Source organism: Acyrthosiphon pisum, chromosome X, assembly GCF_005508785.2.
Source record: "Acyrthosiphon pisum isolate AL4f chromosome X, pea_aphid_22Mar2018_4r6ur, whole genome shotgun sequence".
In the NCBI taxonomy this organism is placed as follows: Eukaryota; Metazoa; Arthropoda; class Insecta; order Hemiptera; family Aphididae; genus Acyrthosiphon; species Acyrthosiphon pisum.
In genome coordinates, this window is record NC_042493.1 from 15,893,819 (window position 1) to 15,914,887 (window position 21,069).

The 21,069-nt window shown below is 27.8% G+C and overlaps 2 protein-coding genes across 2 annotated transcripts; one reads left to right on the forward strand and one right to left on the reverse strand.

Annotated features, from left to right (window-relative positions):
- Positions 1-579: 579 nt before the first annotated feature.
- On the forward strand, positions 580-2,383 carry LOC100571212 (regucalcin-like). Its single transcript, XM_003247215.4, has 6 exons — positions 580-760; positions 1,129-1,285; positions 1,354-1,557; positions 1,639-1,860; positions 1,944-2,056; positions 2,130-2,383. The coding sequence occupies exons 1-6, from the start codon at positions 716-718 to the stop codon at positions 2,376-2,378; spliced, it is 990 nt and encodes a 329-aa protein (XP_003247263.1). The 5' UTR covers positions 580-715; the 3' UTR covers positions 2,379-2,383.
- Positions 2,384-6,902: 4,519 nt separating this feature from the next.
- LOC100571368 lies at positions 6,903-16,734 on the reverse strand. The gene is made up of 3 exons (XM_008188851.3): positions 16,611-16,734; positions 14,533-14,623; positions 6,903-8,659 (listed from the first exon to the last, which is right to left on the reverse strand). The coding sequence occupies exons 2-3, from the start codon at positions 14,614-14,616 to the stop codon at positions 7,049-7,051; spliced, it is 1,695 nt and encodes a 564-aa protein (XP_008187073.1). The 5' UTR covers positions 14,617-14,623; positions 16,611-16,734; the 3' UTR covers positions 6,903-7,048.
- Between the last annotated feature and the right edge of the window lie 4,335 nt (positions 16,735-21,069).

Below are 21,069 nucleotides of genomic sequence, written 5' to 3' on the forward strand. Positions count from 1 at the left end.
AATTAACAGTAATAAAACACCCGTTAGATCCAGATTAACCGACATACATCTAAATGCAGTATTAAAAGTGGCTTCGTCAAATAATATTTCACCCAAATTTGAAAAGTTGGTGGGAGAAAAGAGATGTCAAAGATCGTCTAAAACGAATTATTAACATGTTTTTTTTGTAATTTATACAACAGCTATTTTCATAAATAATTAGCATGATTTATATTTTATTTAAATGTTAATGTTCATTTTTTTTCATTTTTTTATTTAGTTGTAATTGCTGTATTCGTGAACATAAATAATAAAATTGAAAAATGTGTACAAAATATTTATTTTTTCGCCAAATGTCTATGTGCGGCCCAAATAGTAAACTATTCAATATATTTGGCCCACTTGATACTTTGAGTTTGACATGCCTGGTATAGACTATAGTTATTAGTTAATATGCATTGGCTAGTAAAAATAAGCCAGCAAACGGTGACCCTTCTTCGCTTGATATTAATATTAATATGTTATATTATTATATATTTATAATTAATTAATAATACATTTATTATTATTACATAATATATTTATATGTTATTAATATGTTATAAGAAAATTATGCATTCATAGCAACGCGTCGTTTATTATATTCAATTTAATATTTTAATTTTATAGACGTAGTCAAAAAATTTATACTACCTTTTCAATCAACTAACTGATCGCATACTATTATAGCAAAGAGATGGATTCGTGTTGCCCAAAGAAATGCTCACCGTCACCATGTCAGGTATAATAAATTCATAAAATAAAATGTTACTGCTGGAAATTTTAAACTTAAGGCTATAATGTAATAGGTGACCAAGATTTATCTTATATAGAAGGACTTAGAAACTAAAAAATAATTAGGTTTTGTTAAAATTGTTATTTGTTCTTTTAATTTTAGTACCTATTAACGAATACGTTAAACGTTATAATATATAGTAATTGGTAATAATTATGTTCTTTTAGCTTTTTGCCTACTTATTTGAATAACGGTGTATCTAAAATTGATTAAGATTTTTTTAAATCACGATTTTTAAGAAAAATGCAACCTCTATGGTTCAACAGTACCATTACTATACAGTAACATTTCAATTAAATTGTTATCTTCTGCAGATGAACTGCATCATTCAACGAGTGTCTCCACCTTTGGAACTCGGAGAAGGCCCGCACTGGAATCCGTTGACTCAGAGCTTATATTTCGTAGACTTACATAAGAGGAAAATTAACAAATACCATCCAGAAACCAGCTGTTATACTACCGCTACGATAGGTAAGTCATGTATGCACTACTTTATACTGAGTAACATGTAATAAATTATTTGGATACGTCTTTTACAGATTGCTGCGACCCTTTGACTTTTATCATACCAGTCCATAACCAACCTAATACTTTCTTGGTTGGCCTGGGGTGTGCAATAGGTGTAATAAGATGGGACGGATGTTCGAATAGAGCCGAATACAGATACTTGAAGACGATTGACAAAACTCCAGGCAACCGTCTAAACGATGCAAAAGCTGACGCCTCCGGTCGTCTTTGGGTAGGTGAGTACTAAAATTGGGAGGTTGTTGTGAAACAGTTCGACTGTGGGACATTGTTATTAAAAACCTGTTAATTTTTCCTAGGATCTATGGGACCAGAGATGACCGACAACCCAGGTCAATTCCATAAGTGTCGGGGTTCACTGTTCACGGTGGAATTTGACGGCACCGTCACTAAAAGGTTGTCAAACATTAGTATCTCTAACGGTATGGCGTGGAGTCCGGACAACAAACTGTTCTACTACATTGACACTTACAAGTACGCGGTTGAGGCTTATGATTTTGATCTAATAACGGGAAATATCTGTAAGTGACACCTAAGATTGTATTATTAGATTTTATTATTTTACGAAACAATATTATAAATCACGCATGTCTTTGTTTTGTAGGTAACGGAAGAGTGATTTTTGATTTTAAGTGCAAAAATGTAACTGGTGATCCGGATGGCATGACTATTGATAGAAACGGTAACCTATGGGTAGCATGTTACAACAGTGATCACGTGAGATTTCAAAAGATAAATTTTTCAATCTAATTATTAATTTCCAATGCGTTTTTTAATATTTTTTCAAAAGATTATAAAAATTAATCCCAACACAAGCACACTGATGACGACCATCGAATTTCCTGCATATCAGATCACATCCGTTGCATTTGGTGGCCCAAATCTAGATCAGCTGTATGTGACCACAGCAAGTTATAATACAACTGATGTGCAAAAATCAAAATTACCTTATTCTGGAACTCTGTTTCGAGTAATCGATACATGCTCAACCGGGTTTGAAGGCGTACCAGTCAAAATTAATTTGTGCTCTTTAAATTAACTGTGCACAATAAAAAAAAAAATAACAAAATTGTAAGAAATTTAAACAATCATAAAATAAATATTCATAGCTATAAAATATCCTTAGTTATTTGTATTTGATTTATAAATGTTGGAATTTCTTAATCAAATCGTATATTAATCTCAAATGTATTATTATTTTGGAACTTTAATTACATATATATTTAAAATGTTTTCGATCAATAACATATTTTTTGTACACGTAGCAAACTGTAATATTACTTTTTTTCATAGAATATAACAGTATGACAAAATAATAACGTAAAAATATATCAGGCCTACACCGGACAGTTACTAGACACCAGGATTATAAATAATACAGCCAATTTAGACGATGATGAAAAAAGTAATATTATGGACAGTGGACACTGTAGGTATATAAAAATACCAAATAATTAAATTAAAAAATAGCACAGCCAGATTTCATATCAAATTACGTCATAACTTTTTAACCACAACTGTCAACTCAACATTTCAAATATTAGAGTAGAGACAGTTTCTAGGCACTACTAAGATTATATTAATAATACTAGATATAAGTTGCTAAATTACAAATAAATGCTTTATAATATAAGTTATAACCATCCGTATTATATAAAAAATAATAATATATTATATACGAAATTGTCTCCGGTCCCGACCTCCTGACAGACATGTACACACCAGCAGTCGTTGAGAACAGTCTCACGGGGGAATAACATTGATGTTATTGTCTTAAACATTTTTTTATTTCAATAAACGATGGGAGTCAGAGGAGAAGTTATGCTAACGTGGTTAGAAGGACGAACCAGAGTCTCTCGATACCACAAAAAAATAACAAATTAAAAAATATATTACCATATGTATATATTTTTGTATTGTGCTCAGTTAAAGAGGCGTGTTTAGGGTGTGAAGAGGACAGTCACCCTAACTAATATTCTTACCATCTAATTTGATAATCACATTGTAAATTCACTATTATTTTTAAAAAATAGTAGAGTAAAATTGATTATACTAAATATTAAATCTTAAATCTTAAACATATTTTTTAAAAAAGCGAATAAGTGGATATTGCTCTGTTGTAAAATAGGTTAAAAGTGGGTCACTGTATAATGGATTGTATTAAATTTAAATTCAATGATATAATATCATTGTATACGAAAAACGATTCTGAGCGGAGTCAGTCTGAATATTTTATATTATTATTATTTATTATATCCTGTAAATTGAATTAATATTTTTACATTCATCACAATTTTTTATTTGTTTTTATGGTGATAAACAAAGCGTTAGAAATTAAAATCCCGTTTTTAGTGATTATTCTTAATTTGTCGTTGGTTTTTCCCATGGCATAAAATAACTATTGATTAAATCGAAAAGTGGCCTCTCTAAAGTACCTACCATCTTGATCAAATTTGATAAAAGATAAGATGCCTACTATATGTTGAAATCAAAGCACTCCTTCTAGTAGACATTTTATATACAGGATAAAAAAAAAACACCATTGTAAAGCCACTAGCTTCCTCGCTTCGTTCAGAATTTAAAATAAGTATAATATGTATACATTTTACAATACGCAATTTAAAATTGAGTTCTTACATTTTTACCTGAAATTTTCGCTTCTCCCCTCATGATATGGTTCTCGGACGCCCCTGGTGAGTTATATCTCAGTATTTGTCAGTATTTCAAATCAACATCATCAAAATAATATGACATAAAGAGATTCTATAAATTTTCCAAAAAATAAAATATATTTACCAAATCTAATTGTAATATACATCTTATATTATTATGTTCTACCATATCGAGACAGACTCGTGTGACGTGGATCCACAATATTGTAACTTAATTATTTATAATTTTATCCAAATCAATAAAAAATATAGAGATGAAGATTTAAGGTCCCTGCAAACAAATCACTTTTAAGGAGTTGTGCTTAGGCAATTCTTTCAGTCGTTTTGGTCGCTGCTTGTCTTTGTGTATGACGTGTAGCAATAACGATCAATAGTGTGTGTATACATACCAATCACATATTACCTGTATACACATGAAATTTAATCATTGAATCAAAATATTCAAAATCAATTTAGAAACGTGAAATAGCCATACACCAAAATCTATAATAAAGTTATAAAGCTATATAAAACAAAAGTTAAAATACTTCCAAAAGTCTGATTTAAAAATTATAAAAATGTTTGAATACATAACTATGATTACTTTGCATCAGTCCGAGCAAATTTCAATTTCATCAATTTTCACAAATTCTTGACAGGTATAAACATTTTAAATTTTATCAATTTTTCAATGTTTTATATTAAAGAATATATTATGCTCCAGTCGACGTAAAGTAAGCTGCTACATCAAATCAAAAATCTTTACATTTTTAAATCCTACCTACCTTATTTTTTACTAGTCGATAAGGAAATTTTGATTAAAAATGTATAGTGTTTGCAGGTGCTTTAACGATGGTAAACAGACAATATTGATAGTTTTAATGATATAATTTCATAATATAACTTCCACTAGATATTACCAAACAAGTGTATGTAGTGGCCCTATCGGCAGGCCTTTTCGGAGCTGTCGCAGTAAGTTGTTTGGTATCTGAATATCTTAGCCTGAGCACCTTTACGCTAGTTGTCACAATATTTTTTTTTTTTCATTAATTAACCCGCGGCAACTTAGGCCATTGGGTGAATTTTTTTACTTATTGGAGTGTAAAGTACAATAATAATATAATATATAACAATACATACATCATGTAAAGCTCACCAAGATGGTATATTAATATAATATATTGAAATATTCTAATAATAAATATGCCAGTGTTATATTTGATATTGAACACTTACCTCACTACGGCGGTGGAGTCTCGAACACAATCGTTGAGTATACTGTTCGATTACTGAAGACATCTCGCCAATAGACGTGGGTGAGAGATGAAAGCGGACCGAATATTGTATTATGTATTTATATTTTATATGCTGTATAGTAATACGCATTTTTCGAGTGGCGGCGGTGGTGGTTTTGGTGGTAATGGCTGTGGCGGAAGTAGAATGGGGTCAACTGGTGCGTTACCTAAGCTTGTGCAAGCACAACTTTGCAAGCTCGCTACATTGTTGCCAACCCCTGTCGCAGCCCCGGCGTTGGACACCAAGAGTTCGCGCAGCAGGATGTCCAACGAACAAATTTATAAAATGTCAAACGTTGATTATGGTACTTACACAATTCGCCAAAATTGAAAAACTGGCCCAAAAGATGCAAAGTGGACTTTTTTTTATGACTAACGACGTATTTAAATTTTAAAAATCAAACCACTGGAATTACCTGTATTTTTATTAGCTATTTCACTTTCATAAATTAGTTTCGAATATTAATATAATGCTGCACTACTGCTTTAATGTCATGTGTACATGCTAGGCCGTACCTAGTAACGAAAATTATTTAACATTTTTAAAGCGCCACTTCATATTTTGTAAAGAAAGACTTTAGCCCCCCCCCCCCCACATCCCTTAAATTCAATAAAATCTACGGTTTTGTAGTTTTGAGATATATCCGTTCGCCGGTATATCATTCACTGAAATGGATTTCGCCAAATTGACCGGTTACCCCGAAACAGTGGTCAGAACTCAGGAGCTCCCGGGTTATTAATGAAGAAGCCGTATATGCCGATTTTGGAAAATATTTAAATAGATATACTTACTTTCAAATATCCAGAATACAAATTATTATATTGTTATTAATAAATTGTAAATCAAATTGAATAAGATCATATTTTCTTGGAAGGGCTATTTTTGATGTATAATATAATAATAATTATAGTTGTATATATTAACGGCAAATGGAAATTAATGTACAGAACTACAGTCTACAGTGTAGTCTAATGTTGGGTATATATTATAATATATGCCCAAATCTCTAGTATTATGAACTTATTGATCATAATAAACACCCCTTTTTATCTGTATAACTTGTAAACAAAGATTATACTATATTACTATATCATATAGGATTATAAGAATGGTGTGCCTATATAGTATAAAGGTACAGGTATATTTTTTAATTAATTAATTAAAATAATAAATATTCATACGTTATTGTGAACCAAGACATTATTAGGTACACCCACAGTATCTAGAATATAAAGATACAGATTCCCTGCAATGTCCAGATGCAGCGTACAATAGGACATAATGGCTGCAATTACTCAACCATCTCACAGCTTGGTAGTTGATACTAAATACTGCAGGAAACTGTTCCTTGAGACATTTTGTAATCAGTAAACTATATTATATGCAACACGCAAACACTGGTTTATGATTTAAGAATATTTGATATTAGTATACCAATGATTTTAATATCTCATACTATAAGTGTTAAATATTTAATTACTAACAATTTATACATTTCATCATATTTTTGACTTTTATTAATGTTCTAAACAAAATTGATTATAATTAAAATATACATAATAAAATTCAACATTATAAAAATATTTAAAAAAAAGATACCAAAATTCATGACAAATAATAATTTTAATATAAGTATATATTTTTAACTAAACTATAAAATACAAAAATAGTTAAATTTAAACATGGTGAACAATCTATGGTGGTTTTAGAAAAAGTACTGTACAATAAAAAAATATTCATATTAGGTAATTAAAAAAAAAGGTTATTTATTAACATGGGTTTTAATGTGTGCATAATATGATCTAAGGTAATCATACTGTTTATTACATATTTTACATACCAAGTTTTTAAAACTTTTGTTAATAGATGATATTTTGTTTCCTTTTTTTTTATGAATATTGATATGTTTTCTGAAATTTTTATAAATTTTAAATCTAAGTCCACAAACCGAACATAAAAATGATGTACTTATTTTAACCAAATGTTCAGAACGATGCAATTTACATTCAGCAATAGAAGTAAATTTTTTTCTGCATTTTTTACAGTTTAATGTTGGATTAATAATATAATTTAAATCAAGATCATTTAAATGATTTTTAACTGAATTAGTGATATTTGGAGTTTTATCAACTCTTAATGTTTTTAAATTATCTTCAAAAATATCCTGACTTGTGGATTCGTTTTTTAAATTATCTTCATTTATATGATTCATAAATGTACAACCATCATTCATTTTCATGGTTATAGTGGGGGAAACAGTATTAGTATTATTTATCCATATTCCTCCTATACACTTTTCGTTTTTATCAAAATCTTTATTATTCATTTCAATCTCAGTTTCACTTTTATTCTTTTTGAGTGTATGTTTAATATTTTCTTTGCCTTTATCTGGTATTGATATCTTCATATCAGTCTTCTTCAGTAAGCTCTGTTTAATTTCATCACGCTTTTTACAAATTTTTGTCAGTATTAATTCTAATTCATCATTAAACGGATATTCTTTCTTACCCTTAAACTGTTTAAAAAGAAACTCAAAATCATATTCTAATTCTTCAATTTTAAGAAAAATTTCATTTTCTTCAGCTGATAAATCACCTTTTTTTTCTTTTTTATACTGGTTTTTGTGTTTGGTGGGATATTGATGTTTATTAATATCTACAAGTTTCGGTTTAAACTCTTTTGAAAAAAGTTTCCAAAACTTTTCTAATAAATATTTCATATTGAAAGATTCCGTAATTTCAATTTTACTACTCGAGCTGTTTTCATTTTGATTTGAGCTATCAAATATCACAGCATTTAACTTCTTTGGTCTGCCTCGTTTTTTTAGGTTAACCTCAAGATTATTTCTATTAATGTCTTTTTTAGGTCTTCCTCTACGTTTTTTCACAGAAGGCTCATCATTATATTCATATGAATAATTCGTTACTTTTTCTTTAACTTTATTTTGCTTTTGGATTATATTATCAGAATAGACTTTTTTACGAGTCTGTAAAGTGTTTAAAATCTCAGGATTTGATAATTTTCTTTCTATTTCATGCCCATCAACGTTCTCTTTAGGCTTTCTTTTATTTTTTTTCCGAACTTGTCTAGAATTTCTGTTTTTGTATTTAAGATAGATAAGATTCGGCCCATTGTCGGTTCTAACACAAATATCAGTACCAGCATGTGCTTTGTAAGAAAATAGAGAAGCAAACTTTTGACAGCATTTTTGACAGACAACAAGTTTACCAATAAAATCAAAATCTTTAAATGGAAACAACTTTAAAGTACCTTTTTCAACACAAAAATTTTCATATCCAGTTTTTATATTGTTATTTTTGTATGCGAGATATGCATCATGGCATGGTTTAACTAATAAATGATTTCTGAAAATCTGAAAAAAAAATAATACATATTATAGGTAGGTACATAAATAGGTACAGTAATTAAATTACTATAATACTTAATACAATAATACTTATGTATAATACATATTATGTAAGCTTACAGAATTGTATATGACTTATAAAATAAACAATTATAATTATATCATATGGTGATTAAAAAAAATATAATGTACATTAGACATTTGAATCAGCAAATTGTTTTTTACAACAATCAATAAATTTTATATTTTGAAAATTCTAATACCTACATTTTGAACCAAAATGTATTAATTATAAATTATAACGGTTAGGACTACACGTAAATGAGAACCAAACTAAATAGATAGTCATAGGGAGACGGGGCAGTACGGAAATATTGTCATCCTTAAGAGGACGACGCTACACAGCCATTTGTTGTCGTTGTCTTACAAGTGCGTAATATAGCAAATTCATGATCAGGAGAACAAGTTTAGCTTCGTTAGTTTAAAAATTAGGGTGAAACTATTATGAAACTTGATGGTAGGTACATTAACTGTGTTTGTATGTGGATTTTTAACATGAGTTAAATTTTTTAGTTAATTATATGTATATTTTTTAGTGTAAATAAAAAATGCTTATGACTCACTTAAAAACTGAATTATTGTAAAAAACCTACATAAAAACATAGATAATTTTCTAACCATCAAGTTTCATAACCGGTTGATTTGCTCTAATTTTTTAGATTAGGGACCTAGCCCCTAATGAAAACAGAGTAAAAAAATTGATGATTTTTAAAATAAAAATCAATAGAAAGATTTTTGGACCAGTAAAAAACGAAAAAAGGGGGTCAGTGGAGAGCAAGGAAAAATAACGGGTTGGTGAGACTTTCAGAAACAAATCATAATGGAGAATTAAACACAATCAAGAACCGAATAATACAGTGGTTTGGACATGTGTGGCTAAGCCAGAATCAACTTTTACACATAAACTTTTACATGGAAGCAAATCCAGTGAGAAAAAGGCCAATTTGAAGAGCCCCGTTTGAGATGGGAGGATATAATTTAAAAATAATATGTAGAATTACAGAATTGAAGACCAGACTGGAAAACATGAACAGCTGTTTGAGAAAATTGTATGACAGGATGGAGGATCTTAAGAGGACGTTACACTGGCATTTGTTTGTCTCCATCTTGCACGTGCGTAACATAGCAAATTTTGCGATCAGCAGATCACATTTAACTTTGTTAGTTTAAAAATTAGAGTGATTTAACTCTTTAAAATATAAGATAAGACTATTATCAAGAGAATCTCATATGCTTGTTGTTATATTTCAATTTTAAAGCGAGTTATGAGTATTTTAAGATATACAAACAATTTACAATTTTTTTAAATACTCAGAAATCGCTTTAAAATTAAAATATAACAAAAAGCCTATGCGATGCCCTAGACAACCATCTTACCTTCAAATTTTATAAGAGGTAAATTCACTTTAAATTTTAAGCTAATAGAGTTAAAATTGATCTGCTAAGCGCAATTTGCCATGTTACACACTTGTAAGACGGAGAAAACAATAAATTGTAGGTGTAACGTCCTCTTAATGGCCGATAGATCCTAAGAAAAAGAAGAGTGCAGCAAAAATGTCTAAGATAAACCCTGATAGTTAGGTACTCTATTTCAATAATTTGTACCAACATTTTAAATCCTAATAAATAATTATAATACACATATTTATGGTTCATATATGAATCTAAGCTATGAAAAATTGCAGCTTCAGAATATAAAATAAAAAAATTATAGTTCCCAGTTAAAAAGTAAATTTAAAAAAAAATTGATTATGAAATACTATAAATAAATACCTAATAACCAAGAAAATATCAATGGAAAATAAGTGCCTCAATTTAAAAATATTACTTTGTATATAAAATATCTTATAGCCAATAAAGAAAACTGAAAAACTATTTTTATTTTAGATTCTCAGCAGAGCGAGGAAGCAAGTGGTTTTAAAATGGTGTTATTTTTTTTTTATCTTGTAATTGTATACAGGATAAACATTTGTACTAGAACAACATTTCTGCTAGAAGGAGTGCTTCAATTTCAACATAATTAGTATCTAATCTTTTAGCAAATTGGATCAAGATGGTACTTTAAAAAGGTTTTTTTTTATTTTCTCAATAGTTTTTTAACGCCAAGGGAATAACCACCAACATTTTTTTTCTAACATTTAGTTTATCAACATACAAATGAATAAAATTAAAAAAATACCTAATTCCCACTAGGTATATTATATACAATTAATGGTATTGAATACAATCATTGCATTCAAATTGAAAACTGTAATAACACACTTTCCTGTCCAATGGACAAACTTCCACCACTACTGACCTACTTCTCCTCCCCCCACCACCACTGCACTTACCAACTTTTTAAAAATATATTAGTTACCTATTATTATAAATTATAATATTACAATTAATCTTCAAACAAATATATAAACCACATTAATCCAAAAAATATCAACAAAGAATGAATAGTTTAACAATAGATAAATAATGTTAATAAATAAATGCAAATAAATCAATACATCTGTTGGTTATTACTAAGACATGGCTTTTAGTAATGAAGAAAGTCAAAATGTGTAAATAAATATGTTAATTTTGCCAAAATGTGTATTAAAAACATGAAGTTTAATACAAAAGTTTTTATTTCAACATTAATTTTTAAAATTTTAATTAAAAATTAAAAGTACTGAATAAAAAACTTACAAGGAACAAATAATCACTAGAGTAGTATAGTAATAGATTATATAACAATTGTGGGGGTATCATATTATGAAAATATTTCACACAGAATAATAATTATTGTCAATATGTCTGTAAATAGGTTAATGAAAAAGCTGGTAAGTGGATGTTGCACTGCTGTACAATAGGTTACAAGTGGATCAGTGTATAATTTATTGTATTTTATGATTGCATTAAATTTGAATTCAATGATACTATCATGGGCGCCGACTATTGGGCTGCTGAGCACCCCTTGAAATAAATAAAACATATAAATATTTAATACGTTAATATTATACATTTATAATTTCAATATATTAGAACATTTCTTAGGACTTTTTGAAACTCCTTTTACTGACGCACAGACGTTATTTAATTTAGTAATAAATGTTTTATCACAATTTGACATTGATTTTTCCAAATGTTGTGGACAATGCTATGACGGGGCAGCCAATGTCGGTGGACATATTATTACTGGTTTACAAAGAAGAATAATCGACGTTGAACCTAGAGCAATTTTTGTTCATTGTACTGCCCACACATTAAATCTTGTAGTGCAAGATACAATGCAGAATATTAATAAGGTCCGAGATTTTTTAGCGGTTTTACGTTCAATGATATCATTCGTAAAAGATTCACCTAAGCGACAGGCGATATTTAATTCTTTACAATCTGAACAAAGTATAATCGGTTCTTCAAATAATGTTTCATTAAGGCCTTTTTGTCCTACAAGAAGTTGCGTTAGAATTTTTTCATTAAAATCAATCGATTCAAATTATAATTTAATTCGTACATTTCTTGATGAGCTGACCAAGGAAAAAAATGAAATAGGCGCTAAGGCTAGTGGATTTTCGAAACTACTTTATAAATTTGATTTTTATTTTGTGTTGAAAATTATGGCTCTGATTTCGATGGGACAAAATTAGAATTGCATCGCAATATTATGTTAGATGTCGCTAAAGCAAAAAAATTTTAATATATCATCAGCGTCAGACGCAATGATTTTTTAAAACAAGAAGTGTACTTACAAGATTTGGTACCAGAAATTGTAAAATTAATTAAAATTATGTTAACCGTACCAGTTTCGTCGTGTACTGCTGAGCGTTCTTTTTCTGCTCTTCGGCGTTTAAAAACATTTTTAAGGTCAACAATGACGCAAACACGGCTTAATGATGTAGCATTATTAAATGTACATAAACAAGAAGAAATAAATATTGAAAATATTCCTACAAATTTATAAAAACCACCAAAGTGAGACAAAATACCTTTGAAATTTGTTAAGCTATTTTAATTCATTATTAGAAACTTAGAAATTGTATAATAGAATAAATTATAAATACATAAATTTCATAATACAATTATGTCATAATAATTCATTTTAATTCATTATTATATACCTATTACAAAAAGATTATTTTTGCTTATTTGTATATAATTTGTTTATATTAGGTACATAGTAAAAGTATACAAAAAAAAGTCATTAAAGATTTGACAAGTAATGCTTTGTTGAATTTTTTTTGAATTTTTTGCTTATTACCTACTTCAATCATTTTAGGATTTTGGGCACCCCATGAAAATTGGAAAACCCGGCGCCGATGGATACTATAATATCATTGTATAAGAAAAACGATTCTGAGTGGAGACGGTTTGTCAGTATGGATATTTTAAATTGTTATTATTTATTATAGCCTGTCAATTGTATTAATATTATAATATTATTATTTATTATTTATTTCTATGGTGATAAACAAAGCGTTAAAAATTAAAATACCATTTTTTTTTTGTTAATTTGATGGTGGTTTCACCCGTGGCATTTAATACTTATTCAGAAAATCGAAAAATGATCTTTTTAAAGTACCAGCTTGATCCAATTTGTTAAAAGATAAGATACTATATGTTGAAATCGAAGCACTCCTTCTGCTAGAAATTGGGTAAAGGAAAAAAAAAATTAACATCATTGTAAAAATATAAAAATATGAAATGTTATTGTTAAAATATTTTTAAAAAAAACTGAATTTACTCAAAATATATAAAAATTAATATCTATGTTTTATTCTATATAATGTCACCACACTGCAGAAGTGGTGATAAAATTCTATTGCCATGATAATGCCACCAAAATATAATGTCACAATTTTGAATTGTGTCTGGATAAGTGTTGTTAAGGAACGCATTCCTAAACGAACGATTCCTGGAATCGAACGAAGGAATAAATTCCATTATTTTTTAAAGGAATAGGAACATGAATCAATTCCTTATTTTTAGGAATAGGAATATAAATATTATAATTCTTTTGTTCTTCTCGGAAAAGTTAAAAAAAAGATTTAGGAAGAAAAATTTTGTATTTTTGTTTACTTACAATGTTATTAATCTATAAAAACAATAATAGACAAGACTTCCAATTATTTATTCACATATGACTTTGTGTTCTGATTAGTGATTATGATAATATCTAATAACTCATGAACCATAAGGAACGAGGAAAAGAATGAGTTCCTTTTTCATAGTAACTAGGAATTGAACGAGTTCCTTTCGACATTAAATGATTGAGGAACTGAACGAATTCCTATTTATACTAAGGGAACGAGGAATTGAACGGATTCCTATATAAAAGGAATTTTAACAACACTGGTCTTGACTAACTTTTACTACTACTGCTGCAGTGATTGGGGAACTTTAAGGTGTATGAACGTGGTAATTATTAAACAGAACCTGCATTCAATAAAATTATGTATTTAGATACAATTTTGTGTCCTAGTTATAACAATAATGGACTGTTTAAACTGATTGAACTTAAATGCAGTCATACAAATTAAAATATCCAAAACAATTGCCTTTATACAAAAAAAAATTAAAGATTATAATTTGATAATATAACAAAGTGTACATTTTCATCATAATAGGTTATATAGACAATTTTATTTTAAAAAATGTGTGAAGGTAGATAAAATAATATATTTCAATTATTTAATTATTATTAATAATGTATATATTAGAAAAGTAAGTGAATTTACAAATAAGTTTATTTGGTATAATTCATTAATCTTTAGTAAACTGACTTACAGTTTATTTTATAGCATAACTATGTACTTTAAAGAAAGATAAAATAAATAAATTATAATTACCATGGATGAATCATTCTCTGGGTTAATTGCCTCAAGATTTAATAGTTTAAAAAATTGATTTTTTGTCAATTCTGTTTCAGTCATTTTAACACTAAAACAAAATAAAATATTTAATTGATTACAACAATAGCTCATAGTGTAAAGGATGACACTTAAAAATAATAGTTTTATAAGTAAATAAATAAAGTTTATTACAATTATATATTGTTTTTCTTAATAATTTAATAATTTAATTTTGTAGCTAAACAAATTTAAAATCAAATTGAAATATCTATTTATTTAAAATAATACCAAATATATAAAAGAACTATAGTCTATTATTTTGAGTGTAAAATAAATTGTTGATCAATTAATTGAGTACCTAGGTGCGTAATTCATAAACAATGAGACTTTAATTAATATTGTGTAAATTAATTAGGTATAAGTTACCTAGCTACCTATTTAGTTATTGGTTATATTCTAAACTTATCTGGCTAAAAAAATAAAATTTAGTAGACCGTAAAAAACAGTTTAATAGACAATACCAAATTATAACTAAAAAAAATAATTTGTCACAAATTCACAAACTGTATTTAAAAAAAAATTTATAATTTGGTATGTAATAATAGTATTAATAATTGCTTGAAACTAGAAATAAGTATGTAACTCACAGTGTATTGGACAATAAATTGTAACTATATTCAGTAACTATATTGAATAATTAAGATCGCATTTTTTTTTGTTTAAAGTAAATAGCAATGTAATAAAATTGGCAATCACATTAAAAAAAAACAAAATAAAAATGATAGTAGAAAAAAGGTAGAGCGAAACAGTTGCACTAGGTACTGTAAAGACCAAAGTGTCACTTAATAGAAGCTTACATACTACAACTAGCACTAGACAGTAGGCAACCGAATTACGTAAAATATTTATAATGAACAATCATTTACATAATATTACTATTATAAATTATTCATTGAATTTGATAATTATTTTACGTTTGGTTCACTTTCAGACTACAGCAAATTAATTAAACATTTTAATCTGTAAATGTCCATACGAAAAATAAAAATTAATTATATTATGAATGATATCTATATGTTAAGTTTGTATTAGAATTCTTATCAAATCTGTGCGCACATTAAAAACACGAAAGTCCGTACCTATGATGTATAATATTATTTACTATATTATGTACGATTTAATATAATTATTAAATTGTACAATCATCTAGAGACACAGCGTAAATGACTACTCATTATCGACCATGGAGGAATATAATATCATTAGCTTCTTCGTGATATAATACATTTCAGTATTCTTTTTTTTCCTTTTCAAATGATTTTTAAATGCGATCATATTTTAGAAAATGGTTACTAATTATTACTTATTAGTTAGGTATTACTTAATGGTGTAAAATGTAAAAATTGATGCAAAATATATTCATATTTTAGGACTACGTCTGCAAAAAAGTGGTCTAAAGTGACCCATGTAATGATAATTTATATTGCTATACAGAGTGCAACAGGAAGACCTAAAGAAAATTATGATATTTAAACGTATAACAAAAATTGTGAAAATTATATGATTAATAAATAATTTAAGAAATATACTCTTGTCAGTAAATTCTAAAAAATATTATTTAAAAAAAGTAATTACATTCCAAATTAATTTAATTTAAAAATATTGATATTTAAAAAAAATAACTATATGACTTAGATAAATGTTTTTATCATCAAAATTGTTCTTAAATCAGATTCACAAAATGACTATTTTGAATTTATCCAAAAAATTTAAATCAAATTTAATTTTTTATTTTCAGTGTTACAAAATATAAATAATTTTTTTACGTGTAGCTCAAGGGACTATACATTATATATGAAAAATATATTTTAAAATATTGATTAGAACAAAAGTTATTTCATCTATTAGGTCTTCCTGTTACACTCTGTATAACCGTGTCCTAGACCGTAGTCACTCTACTACATTTTAAAATTAATTTGTTTAATTTTTTATCGTGATACTTAGGTAGGTACTTATAATTATTTTTTAATTTTGTTTTATTAAAATAAATTATATATGCAAACATAATAAATTACCTCAAAACTCTTCAATTCAGTACGATAATAGTAGGTATTATTTAATAACATATAATTGTAATATGAAACAGTTAAAAAATGTTTTTGACAAGTGCCCTCAAACAAAGTTGTACGATCTGCACCATGCCAGCATCAAACAATAAATGAAATAAAATATAAACTTATTACAATATTGTAGATAGTACATATTGTATGGCTATTATCTATCAGTGTGGCCAGCAGAATAAAAAGAAACATGTTTAATACAATTGTATTACCTATACTGGATACCTAGTATGTATATACTGTTACAGTTTATAATAAATCCACAGATAATATAGATAGATATAATCATAGATATATACAACAACTAGATAGCCGTCTTTATACTACAGTTGTGACCAATATGTTGAAATCGGCCGCCATCTATAAAGCAGGCAATGTTTACATTTATTTTACATTTATTTATATACATATATATTTATCTATACATATATACTATGATAATATTATTTTGTAAACATTGCCTGCTTTGTAAATGGCGGCCGACTTCCATGACAAGAAGAAGACGGCTATCTAGTGGTTGTATATACCTATGGATATAATATAATATAGATCTAGAAAATGTTTTCATATATATTTAGAGGTATACTTGTCTATGTAATTAACATTGTTATCAAGTGAAGCTCAGCTGTGGATAGCCACCATTTTCTCGGCGGGCAACACATTTCATTTATTATACAAAAACATTAGGTATAAATAACATCGTTTTTAGTGGTAAAATAAAATGGTAAATGTAAAATGACTTATATAAATTTTTTTTTAAACTACAGGCTTAGAAATAATGAAATATGGTACAAAATAAATCATAATTAATCTTATTAGTCATATGAAATACCATAAAATTGCCCTCCGACTTTGATGCTTTAATTCACGGTAGGAGTTCGCTATAAAATACTATATAGATATCTGTGTAATAAATCCGTGTTTTTATTTTATTACATTTGGTTATAACCAGTGGCGTAGCTAGGGGGCTAAACGGGCTATAGCTTCCCCCCCCCCTCTCCATTGACTGTGCCGACCTTAGAATTTATCAAGATTAATAAAAAAAAATAAAAAGTGTAAATAAGAGACATATTGTATAATATTTTCTATACTTAGCCCCCCTCATATATCATTCCTGGCTACGCCACTGGTTATAACATTTTAAGCCGCATAAAGATGGTATTATTTATACGGAAATCCATAATTTATAACAGAAACGTGAAAACGTAAGAACGTCTGACTGATTAAACAAATTATACCAACCAAGCCGTATTTTTTTAAGTTATCATTATTAACTATTTATTTATTTTAAATATTAATAATTTCTACTTGTAGAGTGCAGACTTGTTGACTTGGGCTACCGTATGATTCAAATTATATTCCTTTTTTTCACTCAAAATCTCATATTTTTCCGGGTATACCGACACAAGTTAACACTGATTCTACGTGTGTTTCGGCTAAATACCTATGTAAACTAAATGATACCTAGTATTGATTATATCACTTTTATAATGATAAAGTCATAGGTACTAAAGTAATTCATTATAATATGAAATATACTATAATATACCTACCATGACAAAATATAGATTTTTTTTGTCATGTTCTATACCACCTTATATGAACATGAACTAGTTAGGTAGTTATTATATTTCCATTATTATTTATTATTATACAATTAAACGGTCGTAAAAATTATTGGATTTCCACTAATCATAATTCAATTCAAACCTAACAGTAACTGTGTTGGGTAAGAATTAATATGTTTTTATGTTATATTTTAGATTTATCTTTACCGATATACATGATTGATAGTAATATCAGTAAAATTGGCAGTGTCGTACGTAGGATTTTTCAATGGGGGGGGGCTTGAAATTTAGTTACAATTTTATTTTTATTTTGTCCAGTCTAATTATTTTATTTCAGACGTTTAGTTGAGGTATTTTAAAATATTTGTAATTTCTCAACTTTACTGGTAGAAAAAATGATCTGATTATAAACTTCGATGCCCGATGTATGCGTTTTTGGAAGCAAATTGGATCTAGTTGGTACTTTAGGAGATCCAAATTTAAAATAATTGGAGAAAAAAATGAAAATTTGTTAAAATTGTTTGGTAACCAGCTTGGTTATACTGGCCTCACTTGGATAATATTTGATTAATTAAAATGTTATTTATCAAGTCAAAAAGCTTAAAAATGTAATACGTAAGTTTTCATTATAGCTGAAATATTAACAATACGTAGGCATCATAATTATTTTTTATAAGCATTTAAAGTTCAAATTTCGCCAAAACCACAGTTAATTAATTTGTACTTCAAAACTTATAAAATATTAAATGTGTATTGGCTAGACAATTTCGTACAAGTAGTTCATACTTTTATCGGAAAATTACAGAAAAATTTAGGAAAATTGGTATGCAAATACAATGTTTTTTCAAAAATGAATTCATTCTAGTAAGACGTATATGAAATTTACATCTTGCTTACTACATTTGACAGTTGAAACTTGATGAATATTTTTTTTTTTTTGAGTAATAATAATACGGGCAATGGGGGGCTTCAGTCCGTTAGCCCCCCGCCCCCTGCGTACGCCCCTGATAACTGCCTATATCAGAACTTACAATGGTTTGAATGTGCTTAGATGTAGCTAGTAGTAACTTTGATTATTCAATGTTTTTCCTTTCTTCCATGATACATTTTTTCCCTAACAGTTCTATATCATAAATCATAATTCGACAGAAAAGATAGTCATAGGTATTTACTACGATTACTTATGATAACTACAGTTACGACGAGCTCCTTATATATTTTGTAACCTGTATACTACAACGCGGTAGTTAACTTATTATTTCCAAAAACTACATCGAAAATACAAATATATATATAATAATATTGGTATTTGGAATCACTACTCGATTCTCGTAAATTGTTGGCTATTTCAGTATTTAAAAATATTCTTATAATTATTCTATATCTAGATAAATTACCACAGATAACCATTACATTTATCTAGATGAGATAATTAGATGATTTTTAATTCATTTTAATTATTTTGATCTAGATAAGAATAAGAAATAATTTTATCTAGATAATTCCCATAGAGTAATACTCTATGATAATTCCCAACACTGCCTAAAACCAGAACCATGGTTATATGATACTTTTAATAATACATGCATATAAATCCTTTGCTGTGATTGGTTGGTTAGGTTAAGTTACCACACGATTAACGATACCGTGTTGTTGGACACAGCTGAATATTTTTCGTGTACACAGAAAACACGTATAGTGGAAACCCGCCTTTGGTTTTATAATACACAGATAAGCCATGCTAATTGCATTCAACCGCTTCCAATATTAAGTGGCCTGGTGTCTAGTCCAGTCATTTAACGATTTGTTGAGGAATTAAATCGGAAAGTTTTGATACTTTGCAAAAAGTTTGGTTATAGGCACCTGATTAACCAAAAAAAAGTCGCCATTCCTCCGAGTTCCGGAAGTGTCCGCCATCTTGGATTTTAGGTGCGATTTTTCAGTTTTTTCAAATTATCTTTGAAAATACTAATGTTATATCAAAAATACCTCTATACAAAAATGTAGCTGATAAAATTTTAAACAAATATAGTTTAATTTTTTTTTTTTGCAGCTTGAATAGGTTAAGAGCAAAATTTAACCATGTCTTATAATATTAAACGCGGCGCGCTATAATACTATAATATAGGGTGAACGTAGGCGGCGTGCCGCACATATGTGTCCATTAGAAAACGCAATATTTACGTTTTTTTTATATATATTAACATATTACAAATAAATATTATTATTGATATACGCTATATTATAAATAATTTAAATATTATATAATCATATAATATATACACCACGTATTATATTATATTTTAGTAAAATATAAATATTAGGTATTTTATAACAGTATTATATAGGAAAGTACATTGAACGCATTAAAGTTTGTTCAATGGTCATATCCGACCAATTACCTGACCAAAATTGATTTGTACGCCTTATAGTAAAATCACTTTCATTTATAAACCGTAACTGTTTTCTAGCGTTTTCTAGTGGACACAAGTGCGGCGCACTACCTACCTATATAATATATAGTATTATAGCGCGCCGCGTTTAATATTATAAGACATGGTTAAATTTTGCTCTTAACCTATTCAAGTTAAAAAAAAAATAATCAGACCTTATTTATTTAAAATTTTATCAGCTACATTTTTGTATTGAGGTATTTTTGATATACAATTAGTATTTTTAAAGATAATTTAAAAAAACTGAAAAGTCGCACTTAAAATCCAAGATGGCGGACACTTCCGGACCTCGGAGGAATGGCGACTTTTTTTTGGTTAATGAGGAGCCTATAACCAAACTTTTTGCAAAGTTTCAAAACTTTCCGATTTAATTCCTCAAAACACTAATTTTGG